Source organism: Ranitomeya imitator, chromosome 1, assembly GCF_032444005.1.
Source record: "Ranitomeya imitator isolate aRanImi1 chromosome 1, aRanImi1.pri, whole genome shotgun sequence".
NCBI lineage: Eukaryota > Metazoa > Chordata > Amphibia > Anura > Dendrobatidae > Ranitomeya > Ranitomeya imitator.
This window is the reverse complement of record NC_091282.1, coordinates 690,840,469-690,857,472: the sequence shown is the minus strand read 5'-3', so window position 1 is coordinate 690,857,472 and position 17,004 is coordinate 690,840,469. Positions and strand designations below refer to the sequence as shown.

General features: G+C 45.6%; 1 protein-coding gene across 2 annotated transcripts in view; it reads right to left on the bottom strand.

Annotated features, from left to right (window-relative positions):
• Nucleotides 1–13,549: 13,549 nt before the first annotated feature.
• The window catches only part of COCH (cochlin), a 90,852-nt gene continuing 87,397 nt past the window's right edge, over nt 13,550–17,004 (bottom strand). For both annotated transcript variants that reach the window (XM_069730285.1, XM_069730276.1), the window contains exon 12: nt 13,550–16,124. In XM_069730285.1, coding sequence (XP_069586386.1) covers nt 15,949–16,124 — 176 coding nt within the window. In that variant the 3' untranslated portion in view covers nt 13,550–15,948. The remainder of the gene's footprint in view (nt 16,125–17,004) is intronic.

Genomic DNA, 17,004 nt, shown 5'->3' with positions numbered 1-17,004 from the left:
GCAGGAAGGTTGCTCCAAACATCTTGTAAAACTAACTACAGATCTTCTGTAGATGTAAGCTTTTTGCAAATCCATCCCTCTCCATGTAATCCCAGACATTCGATCAGAGCTCTGTGGGGGCCATATCATTACTTCTATGCCTTCTTGCTCTTATTTCCACTGAAGATAATTATTAATGACTAGATGGTGGTCCGATTCTAACGCATCGGGTATTCTATTCTAGAATATGCATGTCCAAGTAGTATATTGCCCAGTCACGTAGTATATTGCCCAGTCACGTAGTATATTGCCTAGTCACTAGTGTATTGCCCAGCCACGTAGTATATTGCCCAGCCACGTAGCATATTGCCCAGTCACGTAGTATATTGCCCAGTCACGTAGTATATTGAAGTAGTATGTTGAAGTCCTGCTATACTCACCATCCGCCGCCTTTCCTGCTCCTCCCGACGCTCCGGTGACAGCTCCATTGCAAGCGGCAGCTTCCGGTCCCTGGGCTGGTATGAGCGCAGGGCCTGTGATGACGTCGCGGTCACATGACCGTGATGTCATGGCAGGTCCTTGTCGCATACAATCCTTGCCACCTGAACCTGCCGCATGCATGGAGTGGTCACCGGAGCGTCGGGAGGAGCGGGAAAGGCGGCGGATGGTGAGTATAGCAGGTTTTTTGTTTTTTTTAATTATTTTTAACATGACATATTTTTACTATTGATGCTACATAGGCAGCATCAATAGTAAATAGTTGGGGACACACAGGGTTAATAGGAGCGGTAGCGGAGTGCGTTACACCGCGGCTCGTTACCGCTGCCATTAACCCTGTGTGAGCGGTGACTGGAGGGGATTATGGAGCTGGCGCCTTGCACTGACTGCAGGGGAGTAGGGGAGGGACTAATCAGACTGTGCCCGTCGCTGATTGGTCGCGGCAGCCATGACAGGCAGCTGCCGAGACCAATTAGCGACGTGGGATTTCCGTTACGGAAGTTGAGGACAGAAAGACGGAAGTACCCCTTAGACAATTATATATATAGATATTCAATGTTTGTTTGGGGTTTTGTCCTGTTGTAGAATATATTTTGAGCCAATCAAACGCCTCCCTGATAGTATGGAATGATGGATAAGTATCTCCCTGTATTTTTCAGCATTCAGGACACCATTAATACTAACAAAATGCCTAACGCAATTTGCTGAAATTCAGCCCAAAATTTTCAGGACCCTCCACTAGGGTTGAGCGACTTTTAGTTTTTTAGGGTCGAGTCGGGTTTCGCGAAACCCAACTATCTCAAAAGTCGAGTCGAATGGAATCGACCGATTATCGCGAAAAGTCGAGGATCGACCGAAACACGAAACCCAATGCAAGTCAATGGGGGAGCATAGTCGGCAGTGAGTGGAGGCCAGGGAAACACCTACAGTGCCCATTTTAATTGGAAAAAACATCCATTCTTGTTACTGAAGCTTGTCAATCTTAATTTACCTTATAATAATAGTAAGGCATTGGAAATTGGGGGTCATTTGGCTAAAGTTGTGGGGGGTAGGGCTGGTTCAAGTATTTAGTGGGCCAAGGAAATCTGGAACACGTCACGGCAGTGGAGCAGGGAGAGGTAAGTATTTAAACTTTGCAAGTGCTGTGATCCTGAGCAAGCAGGGGGGGCCCACTCGTTGGTATTGGCACTGGCACAGGGCCCCTCAAAGTATGGCGGTGTGTTTGCACGGCGGGGGCGCCTCCCACCGGCAGCGACACTTTTGCGTACTATGAGGGGCCCTGTGCCAGTGACGTTGCCAACGAGTATTCCCCCCCCCCCACCTGATGAAGGAACCTGCACTTTCATCTGCACCTTCCTCTTTGTCCCCGTGTAAGGTGGTATGGTATGCAGGAAGGGGAACCTGACTTTCAGCAGGGTCACATTCTGGCTGTGTAGCGTGCACGGGGAATGTAGCGTTCTGGGTCAATGTACCAGCAGACTCATCTATCACTGGCTGGGCAATGGGCAGGATGAGGAGGAAACACATATATAGGCCCAAATAATAAAGTGGGCTAAATGCAGTTAAAAATTGGTAACAGGACTAACCAGGGGGCATTGCTTTGTTCAGTGGAGTACAACTGTAATGAGAGGCTGACACAGTGAGTAGGCTCAAATCAGTAAGTAGGCTAAATGCAGTTCAAAATTGGTAACAGAAGTAAACAGGCGGCACTGGTTTGTTCAGTGTAGGAGAACATCAAGGAGCGGCAGACACCGTTAGTAGGGCCAACAAAACAAGTAGGCCAAATGCAGTGTTATATTAAAAACAATTTAACGAGAGCCTGAAGATAGAAGCTAGGGAAAGGCAACCTGGAGAACACCTTGGAGCGGAAGACACCGTTTGTAGAACCCAGACCCAACTTGTAGGCCAAATGCAGTGTTGTTTCAACAACTACTTAACAAGAGCTTGAAGATAGAAGCTAGGGAGAGGCAACCTGGAGAACACCTTAGAGCGGCAGACACTGTCCCTACAACCCAGACCCAACTTGTAGACCTAATGCAGTGTTGTTTCAACAACTACTTAACGAGAGCTTCAAGATCGAAGCTAGGGAGAGGCAACCTGGAGAACACCTTGGAGCGGCAGACACCGTCTCTACAACACAGACCCAACTTGTAGGCCTAATGCAGTGTTGTTTCAACAACTACTTAACGAGAGCCTGAAAATGGAATTTCAGGACAGGAAACCTGGAGAACAGCACGGAGCGGCATACACCGTTAGTAGGCCCCAACCAAACTAGTAGCCCCACTGCAGTTGTTCGATTAAAAAACTATTTAACAAGAGCCTGAAGATTGAAGCTCAGGAAAGGCAACCAGGAGAACACCTTGGAGCGGCAGACACTGTTAGTAGGCCCCAACCAAACTAGTAGCCCCACTGCAGTTGTTTGATTAAAAAACTATTTAACAAGAGCCTGAAGATTGAAGCTCAGGAAAGGCAACCAGAACACCTTGGAGCGGCAGACACTGTTAGTAGGTCCCAACCAAACTAGTAGCCCCACTGCAGTTGTTTGATTAAAAAACTATTTAACAAGAGCCTGAAGATTGAAGCTCAGGAAAGGCAACCAGGAGAACACCTTGGAGTGGCAGACACTGTTAGTAGGCCCCAACCAAACTAGTAGCCCCACTGCAGTTGTTTGATTAAAAAACTATTTAACAAGAGCCTGAAGATTGAAGCTCAGGAAAGGCAACCAGGAGAACACCTTGGAGCGGCAGACACCGTCTCTACAACCCACACCCAACTTGTAGGCCTAATGCAGTGTTGTTTCAACAACTACTTAACAAGAGCTTCAAGATAGAAGCGTGGGAGAGGCAACAGAGAGAACACCTTGGAGCGGAAGACTCAGTTTGTAGACCACAACGAAACTTGTGGCCCCAATGCAGTTTTATAATTCTGACAAGTTGAAAATCAGCCTTTTTTTTTTTTTTTTTTTTTTTTAGAGGAGGACTGCTGTATTAAGTGGCACAGACAGACACTGCTAGTAGGCCTTACACCACAAAGTAGGCTCACTGCAGAATGAAAAAAAGTTACATGGGTACACGGTCAGCATTGGTGTGCTCAGCGGAGAACAAATGGAAGGAGGGACCGCAGACAGACTTAGTAGGCCTAAAATTTAAAAAAATAGGCTCAAAGCAGTTTGAATTATCTTGCAGGGGTACACAGGCAGCATTGGTGTGGTCAGCGGAGGACAATTGGAAGGAGGGACCGCAGACAGACTTAGTAGGACGATTGGAAGGAGTGTCTGACACAGTTAGTACTTCCAAAAAATAAATAGATGTTAATGTCTCGCAAAACAACAAAACCAAAAAACAAAAGGGTGGCATACTTAGGTACAGGGGTGGGCTCCTCTGCTGAGTTTCAGACATAGTAATTTGGCGCTAAGTATTTACTGGTGTCAATATAGGACACTGACCCTGAATATTTTAACTAGCATCATACATGTAAACAAATTGGTATTGTCAGTGCCAGGCATTGAAGGATGTCAGCGCATAGACTAAACATTGGTGGAGCTGTGAGAGATAATTTTGCAAGTGGTAGAACAGTGTTTGAGCTGGGGGGAAACTCTCTTGTGGCCGGCGGTACATGTTACAACGGTGTGTCTGACGTTGGTTGCGCACCACCACCGCCAGAGACACTTTATTGTACTATGAGGGACCCAGTGGCAGTGCCGTCGACCAAAAAATGGGCACACCCACCTCTTCAGACAAACGGCACTCTCACGGGTGCTTGCGCCAAGTAGCGAGACCATGGCCCCGTGGGGGGAGTTAGCCCATTTAGGGAGGTGTAAACATGTCGTATGCTGGACAAACAGCTGCTGCAAATTAAGAGATTGGAACAGTCAGTAAGACCAGTCCACAAGCGAGACCTTTTTATAGGAAAGCTAGGTGTCAGCCGGGAAAGGTGGGGCAAAATATTTCGAAATCCATGAGTGGTTCATTTTAATGAAGGTTAGATCATCAACATTTTGGGTAGCCAGACGAGTCCTTTTTTCGGTCAATATTGAACCAGCAGCACTGAATACTCTTTCTGATAGCACACTAGCTGCTGGGCAAGCAAGCTCCTGCAATGCATATTCTGCCAATTCAGGCCAGGTGTCTATTTTGCATGCCCAGTAATCAAATGGGAATGACGGTTGAGGGAGAACATCAATAAGGGATGAAAAATAGTTAGTAACCATACTGGACAAATGTTGTCTCCTGTCACTTTGAATTGATGCTGCAGTACCTGTCCTGTCTGCGGTCATTGCGAAATCACACCACAACCTGGTCAGAAAACCCCTCTGCCCAACGCCACTTCTGATTTGTGCAACTCTAACACCTCTGCCCTGTTGCCCCCTGCAGCTCGTGTGAGAACCATCACCGGCGCTGTGTGCTGGGAATGCCTGAATCAAACGGTCTACAAGAGTTGCTTGTTTGGTTGCTAATATTTGTTCGAGGTTCTCATGTGGCATGATATTTTGCAATTTGCCTTTATAGCGACGATCAAGGAGGCAGGCCAACCAGTAATCGTCATTGGTCATCATTTTAATAATGCGTGGGTCCCTTTTGAGGATACGTAAGGCATAATCCACCATGTGGGCCAAAGTTCCAGTTGTCAAATCTGCGGTTGTGCTGGGTTGAGGGGCAGTTTCAGGCAAATCTACGTCACTTGTCTCCCTCAAAAGACCTGAACCCGGCCTTGCAATGCCACCAGTTTCTATTGGCCCCGGAGAAGCTTCCTCATTCAAAAAATACTCATCCCCATCATCCTCCTCGTCCTCTTCCTCTTCGCCCGCTACCTCATCCTGTAGACTGCCCTGACCAGACAATGACTGACTGTCATCAAGGCTATCCTCTTCCTCGGCTGCAGACGCCTTCTCCTTTATGTGCGTCAAACTTTGCATCAGCAGACGCATTAGGGGGATGCTCATGCTTATTATGGCGTTGTCTGCACTAACCAGCCGTGTGCATTCCTCAAAACACTGAAGGAAATGACACAGGTCTTGTACCTTCGACCACTGCACACCTGACAACTCCATGTCTGCCATCCAACTGCCTGCCCGTGTATGTGTATCCTCCCACAAATACATAACAGCACGCCTCTGTTCGCACAGTCTCTGAAGCATGTGCAGTGTGGAGTTCCACCTTGTTGTAACATCGATGATTAGGCGATGCTGGGGAAGGTTCAAAGACCGCTGATGGTTCTGCATACGGCTGGAGTGTACGGGCGAACGGCGGATATGCGTGCAAAGTCTACGCACTTTGAGGAGCAGGTCGGGTAACCCCGGATAACTTTTCAGGAAGCACTGCACCACCATGATTAAGGTGTGAGCCAGGCAAGGAAAGTGTTTCAGTTGGGAAAGGGCTATGGCAGCCATAAAATTCCTTCCGTTATCACTCACTACCTTGCCTGCCTCAAGATGTACAGTGCCCAGCCATGACTGAGTTTCTTTCTGCAAGAACTCGGACAGAACTTCCGCGGTGTGTCTTTTGTCGCCCAAACACTTCATTGCCAATACAGCCTGCTGACGCTTGCCACTAGCTGTCCCATAATGGGACACCTCGTGTGCAACAGTGGCAGCTGCGGATGGAGTGGTTGTGCGACTGCGGTCTGTGGACGAGCTCTCGCTTCTGCAGGAGGACGAGGAGGAGGGGGGGCGAACGCCTACAGCCAACTGTTTCCTAGACCGTGGGCTAGGCAGAACTGTCCCAATATTGCTGTCCCCTGTGGACCCTGCATCCACCACATTAACCCAGTGTGCCGTGATGGACACGTAACGTCCCTGGCCATGCCTACTGGTCCATGCATCTGTTGTCTGGTGCAACTTTGTACTCACAGATTGCCTGAGTGCATGGACGATGTGGTCTTTTACATGCTGGTGGAGGGCTGGGATGGCTTTTCTCGAAAAGAAGTGTTGACTGGGTAGCTCGTAGCGTGGTTCAGCGTAGTCCATCAGGGCTTTGAAAGCTTCGCTTTCAATTAACCGGTAGGGCATCATCTCTAATGAGATTAGTCTAGCAATGTGGGCGTTCAACCCCTGTGTAGAAATGCCAATCTTAATCTCCCACTGTTTTTTTTTTTCAGGGAGAATTTAAAAGAAATCTGGCCCAGTATTACACACTAGGTTTAATGTGGCACAAATTTGAGACAGGTGGCACACACAGGACTGGCACTGAAGCAGAAATGCCAATCTTAATCTCCCACTTTTTTTTTTTTCAGGGAGAATTTAAAAGAAATCTGGCCCAGTATTACATACTAGGTTTAATGTGGCACAAAATTAGGGACAGATGCCACACACAGGACTGCCACTGAGGCAAAATTGCCAATCTTAATCTCCCACTATTTTTTTTTTATTTATGGGAGAATTGGCAAGAAATCAGACCCGGTGTTAGACTGTATGTTTTATGTGCCAGAAAATGAGACACAGATGCCACACACAGGACTGCCACTGATACAGATTTGCCAATTTTAATCTGCACCCTTTTTTTTTTTTCTTCAGGGAGACTAGTGAATAAATCTGGGCCACTGTATTAGAGTATATTTCCCGTGGCAGAAAGTGGCTTGAAGAGCTATAACGAAACAAAAATGAAAAAAAGGGACTGTCCTACAATTACTATCTCCCTGCAGTAATCTCAGCAAAGTATGGCAGGCAGCAATAACAAGGAGTGGACTGCTGCACAAAAAAGTCAAAAGTGTGGAGAAACAAACAAGATAGCTGTGCAGAAAGGAAGGAGCAACAGGATTTGTGCTTTGAAAAAAGCAGTTGGTTTGCACAGCGGTGTACAAACAGCAATGCAGCTATCAGGGAGCCTTCTAGGGCAGCCCAATGAGCTACAGCGCTGAGGAAAAAAAAATCTAGCCTCCATTGTCCCTGCTAAGAAAAGGTGGTGTTGGACAGTGGAAATCGCTACAGCACAAGGGGTTTGGGGGTTAATGTACCCTGCCTAACGCTATCTCTGCTTCTGACGAAGCGGCAGCAACCTCTCCCTATGCTCAGATCAGCAGCAGTAAGATGGCGGTCAGCGGGAACGCCCCTTTATAGCCCCTGTGACGCCGCAGAAAGCAAGCCAATCACTGCAATGCCCTTCTCTAAGATGGTGGGGACTGAGACCTATGTCATCACGCTGCCCACACTCTGCGTCCACCTTCATTGGCTGAGAAATGGCACTTTTCGCATCATTGAAACGCGAATTTGGCGCGAAAGTCGCGTACCGCATGGCCGACCCCACACAGGGATCGGGTCGGGTTTCATGAAACCCGACTTTGCCAAAAGTCGGCGAATTATGAAAATGACCGACCCGTTTCGCTCAACCCTACCCTCCACCATGCTTCACTGTTTCCTGCAGACCCTCATTATTGTGCCGTTCTCAATCTCTTCGGCAAACAAGCTCCCTTGTGTTACAAATATTTCACATTTTGACTCATCACTCCAGAGAACCTGCTGCCATTTTTCTGTATCTCAGTTCATATATTTTTGTGCACAGCTGAATCTTTTGTCCTTGTTTGTCTGTAGATATGGCTTTTTGTTTACAATTCTTCCTTGAAGACGACTTCTGGTCAGACTTTTCCAAACGGTAAATAGGTGTAACTGGTTCTTCCTAGTTGCTGCCAGTTGTAAGCTGATGGCACTGCTGGACATTTTCTGATTTCAAAGGGATGTGAGCTTGATTTGTCTTTCATCAGCTGCATTAAGTTTCCTTGTCTGACCAATTTATCTGCACTCCTCAACATTACCCATTTATTGGCACCACATCTTAAATCTCCACTCTGCTTTGAAACCTTTGCCTGGGAGAGACCTTGCTGATACAGTATAACTACCTTGTGCTTTGCTTCTGTGCTGAGTCTTGCCATGGTGTGTCACCTGTGACATGAAACTGTCTTTCTCAGTCTCACCTTTGTAGTAGGGTTTGGCTGTTCCTCACCCAGTTTTAAGCGTCCTACACAGTTATTGTCATTTCTTACAAATAAATTACCGGTATACTGTTCCATATAACTGGTTACTTATGCACCTGACTATAAGAGTATGTGCACACGTTGCGGATCCGCAGCATTTTTTGAGGTGCAGAAACGCTGCAGATCCGCAATTGATTTACAGTACAATGTAAATCAATGGGGGAAAAAAATGCTGTGCACACTTTGCTGAAAATCCGCTGTGGAAACGCTGCGGTTTAAAAGAAGTAGCATGTCACATATTTTTTGTGAATCTGCAGCGTTTTTGTACCCATTCCATTATAGAAAACCGCAGGGGTAAAAACTGCAGCAAATCCGCAAGAAAACCGCAGCAAAAAATGCTGTGGAACCGCACAAAATTAGTCTATGTGCACACGTTGCGGATTAGGCTTAGGAATTTCTGGTGCCGATTCTGCCTCTCCTGGCAGAAAACGCACAGCGTATTTGTCGCATTTTTTGTGCGTTTTTGCTGCGTTTTTTACCCCTGCAGTTTTTTTCACAAAAAATAAGTGACATGCTACTTCTTTTAAACCGCAGCATTTAGGCAGCAGATTTTCCGCAAAGTGAGCACAGCATTTTTTTTTCTCATTGATTTACATTGTACTGAAAATCAATTGCGGATCTGCAGCGTTTCTGCACCCCAAAAAACGCTGCGGATCTGCAGAGAATCCGCAACGTGTGCAGATACCCTTAGGCAACAAAACCCTTGACTACATGCAAGTGTACTAAGAATTGTTACTGTTATGAAGCCAAAGGGCAATCACACCATGTATTGATTGTTCATTCACTCTGCATTTTGTTAATTGATAAAAATGAACTATTAACACTTAAATCTTTTTACGCATTCTTACCTGCCTTTTTCGTCACCTGCCTAGAACTTTTGCACAGTACTGTATATTTTATACATACTGTACAGGCTTGTTTACCATGGAAGATGATATCCATACATACTTCTACAGTGGCTATAGTTTGGTGAAGTGCAGTTATCTCGGGCTCATTTATTCTTAGCTTGTGTGATTCATCAGTGCTAAATGTAGCCAAGCAGAATTTAGCTTACATTAATTTGGGAACATGTAAAGTGTGTTAGCACATATCGTGTATGAGTTCAGAAGTTTAACCCTTTCCCAACGTAACACTGCACAGCGCCTGCATTTAACAGCAGCGATCAACCACTGCTGCTTCACCACTTGGATCCCACTGTTAATCTTTTCTGACAGTGGAATTTCAATTTCTATGCTACATTTTTTGTTTTACAATGTGCTGTAACACTAAGGTTTTGCAGGGCATTGTGCATGCAATCAGATCATCACAGTCTCAAAATCAACTATGGGACCTAAAAAAAAAGAAAATGAGAGAATTCATATATTATAGCGCAGTGCTTGAAAAAGTTAAAAAAAAAAAAAATTAAATAAGCAATGCAATTGCGTTTTTTTGTTTTTTAATCTCAACACTAACTATTGAAACATTTGTAAAATGTAAAAAAAACAAAACAAAACTACAGCTCCCGCACACAACAAGCCTGATGACAACTCTCTAGATGGGAAAAATAAAAATACAGGTCAAAAACCTAGTGTAATAAAAAACTATTTAAATTACTTATTGTCATAATTGTAGTGACTTGGAGACTCCAGTTCCAAAGTCATTTTTACCACACCATGGACACCAGAGGTATATCTAGGTTTTCTGGCACCCGGGGCAAGAATTCAGTTTGGCGCCCTCCTTCCCCCCGAACATATGCAATTTGCACTCTTAGTGATGTACCCACGAGCTCCTCTCCCTAATGCTCTCAATGGTCAGTGAAAAACTGAGAGAAGCAGGAAGAGAAGCTCGTTGTCACAGGACCATAAGTATCAAAATCGCATATGAGTGAAGTGTCCATGTGACGACTACTGGAACCTGCAGAGCTGAATCCTGACATCGCAGCTTCTGAATTCTCACAACTAATGCACTGCACACTTTTAGGATTCCCCCTTGCCTGTGGACAATCATGTCAGCACAAGCATGTGATTTGTATACTTCTGACCACATTCTGACTAGATGTGCCCGACCTCGCTTAGTTCATTTTCATTGAGTGAAGCCACACATGTCTAGTCAGCATGTGACCGCATGTATGTAAATCGTCGGCACAAGAGAATCCTGACAGCGTGCAGTGCGCACTGTGAGAAGTCAGAAGTCTGCAGTCACATAGAATGACTGCAGACTCATTATAAACCTGGACATCCCCTTTAATGCTCCTAACATAAATAAAACATGAGAGTTAGTCAGTATCACAAATAACATTTACATCCAGGTACCTTATAGATGACGTCGTCTCTTGAGCCATTCTTCTTTTCTTCATCTTGTCCAGACCCCATGATGAGTTTTCTCATCCATAGCTCATCTCTGCAAACTTCCATCTTCTCCGCTCTTTTTCAGAAAATCTCCACATGATGCCCTTAAAGATAGAAGTGACATTATAATGCTCCCAAATAAAAAATTGCCCCTCACTTTTTTGTCTGCATAAAATATGACCCCCACATTGTCCTTCTTATGGTTCATGCTCTTTACACTGACCTCTCCTTTCCATACCGACCCCCATTTTCACACTGTCCTCTCATACTGTGTCCCCCTATAGCGCCCAGTATTTATACTGTACCCCCTCATCACACTCCTCCTCCTTGGTATACTGTCCCCTCCTGGCTGTGCCCTTACACTGTCCCCTCATGCTACGCATGCACACATCCCAGCACCCTCACTCCCTGTACTCTGTCCACATACGTTTTTCACATAGCTACTCATACTGTGTCTGCATACATTCCCCCGTTTGCTCCCCATACCTTCTGCACCCATCCCCCCATACTGTTTCCTCATATATGCCCCCCATTCCCCTGTACTGTTTCCTCATACATGCACCCCATTACCCCATACTGTTTCCTCATACATGCCCCCATCTCCCCCTTTGCTCTTCATTTTGTGTCCTCAAATCTCCCCCACACATTAAATCCCCCCAATCGCCCAATCCGCACTACAAATCTCCCCACACACAATAAATAACCCCATCTCCACTCCAAATATCACCCCACACATTAAATCCCCCATCCTCACTCCAAATCCCCCCCCACCCATTAAATCCCCCATCCCCACTCTAAATCTCCATGACAAATCTCCCCCCCCACACATTCAATCCCCCATCTCCACTCCAATTCTCCCCCCATCTCCACTCATATTAAATCTCCCCCATCCAATAATAAATCCCCCCATCCCCACTCACATTAAATCCCCCCACAATATATCCCCCCATCCCCACTCACATTAAATCCCCCCCATTCCCACTCACATTAAATCCCCCCTACCCCTGCACCTTCGTTGTCTTTAGCTCCACTGGAGCACTTACCACCGATCTGCGTCTCTGCCTCTGCTGCTCTGCCTCGTCTCTGCAGCGCGGGCGAGTGATCACATGACCTGATCACGTTGCTGGCGTCGCTCTGACCCGGCAGTCAGAGCTTCAATTGTACTCGCATCTCAGATGCAGTACAATTGAACACTGGGAGCTAGTGCGCTGCAGCTTCTCTGTGCTGGCTGTCAGCTTGACAGTCGGCACAGAGAACAGCTGACTCCCAGTCCGGGGGGCAGCAGAAAGCAGCCGCAAGGGGAGACACTGCAGACCGCCGCTTTAGGCGGCCTGACTGCGCTCCCATGCCGACTGTGCCCCCCTGCCGGCTGCGCCGGAGCACATGCCCCGGCTGTCCCCCCCTAGATACGCCACTGATGAACACACACACAAAAAAGGATGCATTCCAGCTTTCACCCCACTAGGATTCCCCCCCATATTTAACTAATTATTTGGTTAAGGAAAATTTGTAATTAAAAAATACTTCTCATTTAGTATAAAGAAAGCGCTCACATGACTATAATGGCAGAAAAATATGAAGGCTATGATTATGGGAAGGTAATGTGGCTCGTACTGGAAGGGGTTAAGGATTTGTCTTATGTTTATTGTAATGTAAATGGTCTAAAACATTGTGTCATCGGTCAAAAACTACAATGCAATGGTTATCATTGAAAGTACCACTAACTCACTAGAAATATTCAAACAGTGTAATCCAGTGTTATCCCAGCTCAGGTGGAGCCTAGTCTGACAACAGCTTCTCCCCCAGTACAGACTGGTCTCCTGTGTGGTCAGAAGGTCAGTCTCCTCTTCTTATGAACTACTGTATGATGTCACCTACAAAAATTCCTATTGGCAGCCCTTAGATTTTTTTCCCCACCCAAATGTACTCTCCTTGTTGGTCTGTCTCTGCAATATATATGAGAGCAGCGCTATAAAACTCCCCTGACTTGCATTGACTATACTAAATATGTATACAGAGTCTCCTGTGGATTTCTATAAAATGTAGTTCAATCTCATCTCAACTGCCTCCTGCTTGCAAAAGCTGACAGGGAGAAACCTATAACACTGAAGCTGCAGCACATAGGATACACAGACACTGTGGTGGTGGTACAAAAGTTTTATCACTGTGCAATTACTGCACCTCCCCTCTCTGTCTGTATGAAGCCAGAGCTGTCAATCAAAGTAGATGGAGTTGGGAATAGAAGGCAAAGAAGCAGTAGGGAAGGTGTATATAAATAATTGCCTCCACCATGCTGCACTGAGTGCCTGTACTTTGTTTGACCAGTCATTATGTGCTGATAGTCCCTGTAAATTGTGCCAGATCTGTTTAAAGGTTCCCAAAATCCCATAAAAATAATGCTGCGTAAATTACTAAATTCCAAGACTCTTGTCCAAAAGAAAATCTTGTGCATGCTAGGAAGTAAATAATAATAATAAAATGTGTTCCTTATTTGTGTATTATCATAGGTTTGGGTTTTTCCTCTAATGCCCCTTTACATTTTGTGCCAAGATGGACAACACTATAATCAACTAATGGCCGGCACCAGTTTTAGGAATAGTCAAATAAATAAGGCAGCACACCGTGGCGCCAAAACCTGCAAACATGACACATGAAAATTGAATTGCATTACTGCACTAGAAATATGAAAAATGTAGAAAGTTTAGCGCATAAATTGGCCAATTTATGTGTACCTTGTAGCCACATTTTTGAAGCCAGTTTTAGGAATAATCGGAAAGGAATCAATAGCCAAGGCATTTATTGATGTAACGTTACATGCTTGGTCTACTACATCAATCTTCAGTTATCACTCAAACGTATAAATATATATACACAAGTAAATGTACTATACAGGTATGTCTTCCCATAAATACTGAACACTGTGGATACTTGTAGTAATTATAGGAATCTGGGTGATTCATTGGTTTAACACAATCCTCGTAAATACTTTTGTTTTCAGGTTTTTTTTTTAGGGGGGGGGGCAAAGTAATGTTTGAAAAATATGTAAACATTTGAAAAAATGACAAATTTGAAATGTGTTTTTTTTTGTTCCTGCATATTGGTTTTGTGGCCTTTCATTCTTGCATGTGTGAACTTCCTCAACACTATGTGCTTCCATTGAAGCTACGCTAGGACATTGCTGCCACCTAGTGTTTGATTTTTATATTGCAGACACAAAGGTTCCTATAACATTTATCAAATCTTGTGCATTAAATATTTGCAGACGATTTGGCTGTTCTTAGCTGTACAGTATATGTCTGAAAATTGTATTTATTTTGTAAGAGAGCCCTGGCAGATTGCTGTACCACATGTTCGCTGGATTACTGTGAATAGTGCTGCTATATATGTGTTTTGTCTTGGATTTTTATTGGGGTATATTATTTTGCCTATTCTGATTTAAATTGGTTATTTTTACTCTATATCTATTAGTTTTGCTATGCAATTATACATGCATGTACACACAAGTAAGGCTGGTTTCACACTTGTGTTGAGCAGAGGTGCGGAGGACTGTGTAGTTAAGCCCCGCCCACTGCTGCACCTCTTCCATTCAGCTCCGCCTACATCGGCATGCGTCCTGCATCCTATCTTTAACATTGGGTACTCAGGCCATGCCAATGTATGCAGATGCCTCCACATGCATTGTTTTGACGCTGCGCCGACCGCAACAAAATGCAACATGTTGCATTCTGCGCAGTTTGGCGCAGCGTCAAAATGACGCATGTGGAGGCATCCGCGTACATTGGCATGGCCTGAGTACCCAATGTTAAAGATAGGATGCAGGACGCATGCTGACGTAGGCGGAGCTGAATGGAAGAGGTGCATCAGTGGGCGGGGCTTAATGGAGGAACTACGCAGCTCTCCGCAGCTCTGCCATATGCAAGTGTGAAACCAGCCTAAGGAAATCAGGACTGATGCAAAGGGTGTAAAAATGGAAACATCCTCTGCTTTTAAAACATCTCGATTTATTCAGTATGAGCAGAAATCTCCATACTTACACACCTTGTCTGCTATCAGTGAGTTCATTAATGATTGTCTGAGGAATATTCTGCCACGATGAATGCACTTGGGCACATCCTCAAGATCCCCTGCTGGCAGCTACCTTTGCAATTGCCGACTTCCCAGATGTACCTAATGGGTGCCAAGGCCAGAGTCGCTGCAGGCCATGTTAGCACGTTTATACCATGCATGCTGCTCATTAACTAGCAATGGGCGAACGTGCTCAGATAAGGTGTTATCCGAGCATGCTTGGGTGCTAACAGAGTGTCTTCGATGTGCTGAAATAATACGTTGGAGTCTCCGCGGCTCGTAGCTGTTCGACAGCGGCAACACATGCAGGGATTGCCGGTTTGTTAGGTAATCTATACATGTGTTCTGGCTGTCAAACAGCTGGGAGACGTGCAGCAGAGGGGACTCGAACATATTATTTGAGCACCCTGAAGACACCCGAGCATGGTCAATGTGATGCTGAGCTGTTGTTATCTCTGAAAAGAAGGATTTCTGTGCATGGAGCTCATACTCAATGAATCAAGATGTTTTGAAAAATTTGTTTCCATTTTTTTTCATTATTTCCGGATTGAACATGTCTATCCATCCTGTGATTTTCACAATTTATGACTTTTTCACTGTTGAGGCATACATATGTATATGCATATACCACTGCATAGCAACACTAACCGGCCACGTCGATACACTGGAGACAGAAACTGTGTAGTACACAATAGTGCATTCAATAAACCTACCTCTATAACGTGTGTGCAGGTATATACGGCGGGAGGCTGATCAGATAATTGGTGTATAATCTGTATTCACGCGGCCATATTCCTCTACATTGTGTCCGAGCCAGGATCTCAGCCCATCAGAGCAGAAGTAAGGGAACCTTTCCTATGAGAACGATGTCCCTGTGTGAATGGCTGTGTGAATACTGCCTAAGCAAGAACAGTGAGTGGATTGTGTCAACCTACCTTTTATTGTGTAGTTGCCGTCATATATGCAAAGGTCTTAATGAAAGCCTAGAAAGATAGTTAACATTTTACAAATGATGCCAGCTTTCCTGATATCTCTACATATCACCTTTTCCGCTAAAATGTGTAAAGCTGCCTTTTTAACAATTCTCTCTAGGGAGATGTTTGGCCTCATGATTTCACTTCTGCGAATCCAGGTAATCCCTACAGATCCCACGAATAATGCTGGAATAGATTTGCTCCAGGCCGGGGAATTCTCTGGTGAAGAAGGTGTGTGAGTTCTTGGGCTCTGATGCCATATCCTTCAGGTCTTCTAAAGGCGCCCATGCAACTCCCACAGAATACACTGTTACTCCTGCAGGAACATAGAAAGAGAAGACGATATGCAGGTTAGAAACAATACTAGTGTATACAATGTGGCGGATGATCAGTGAATGCAGCTTCCTTTTAATAAGAAGCAACTCTACTTAAGGCCGGTTTCACACGTCAGTGTCTCCGGTACGTGAGGTGACAGTTTCCTCACGTACCGGAGCCACTGACACACGTAGACACATAAAAATCAATGCATCTGTTCAGATGTCATTGATTTTTTGCGGACCGTGTCTCCGTGTGCCAAACACGGAGACATGTCAGTGTTCGTGGGAGCGCACTTATTACATGGACCCACATTGTCCGTGTGCAGTCCGTGTGCCGTGCAGGAGACAGCGCTACAGTAAGCACTGCCCCCCCCCCCACTGGTGCTGAAGCCGCGATTCATATCTTCCCTGCAGCAGCGTTTGCTCTAGAGAAGATATGAATAAGTGTGTTTTAAAGATCTATGTGCCCCCCTCCCACTTCCTGTGCACCCCCAGCAGTTCTGAAAATACTCACCCGGCTCGCTCCCTCGCCAGCGCTGTTTCCTCTCCTGGCCGTATCTTCTCCTGTATGCGGTCACGTGGGGCCGCCGATTACGATCATGAATATGCGGCTCCACCTCCCAAAGGGGTGGAGCCGCATATTCATTACTGTAAATGAGTGGCCCCACGTGACCGCTCATACAGTACAATGTGCGGCCAGGACAGGGCGCTGCTAGGGATCCGGAAGCTAGGTGAGTATTTTAATCACAGCGGTGGGGGCGCACAGGGGGTGGGGGGGGGACCTGGATATTTATTTTACACACTAATATTCATATCTTCTCTACAGCAAACGCTGCTGCAGGGAAGATATGAATGGGGCTTCAGCACGATGCCGGGGAC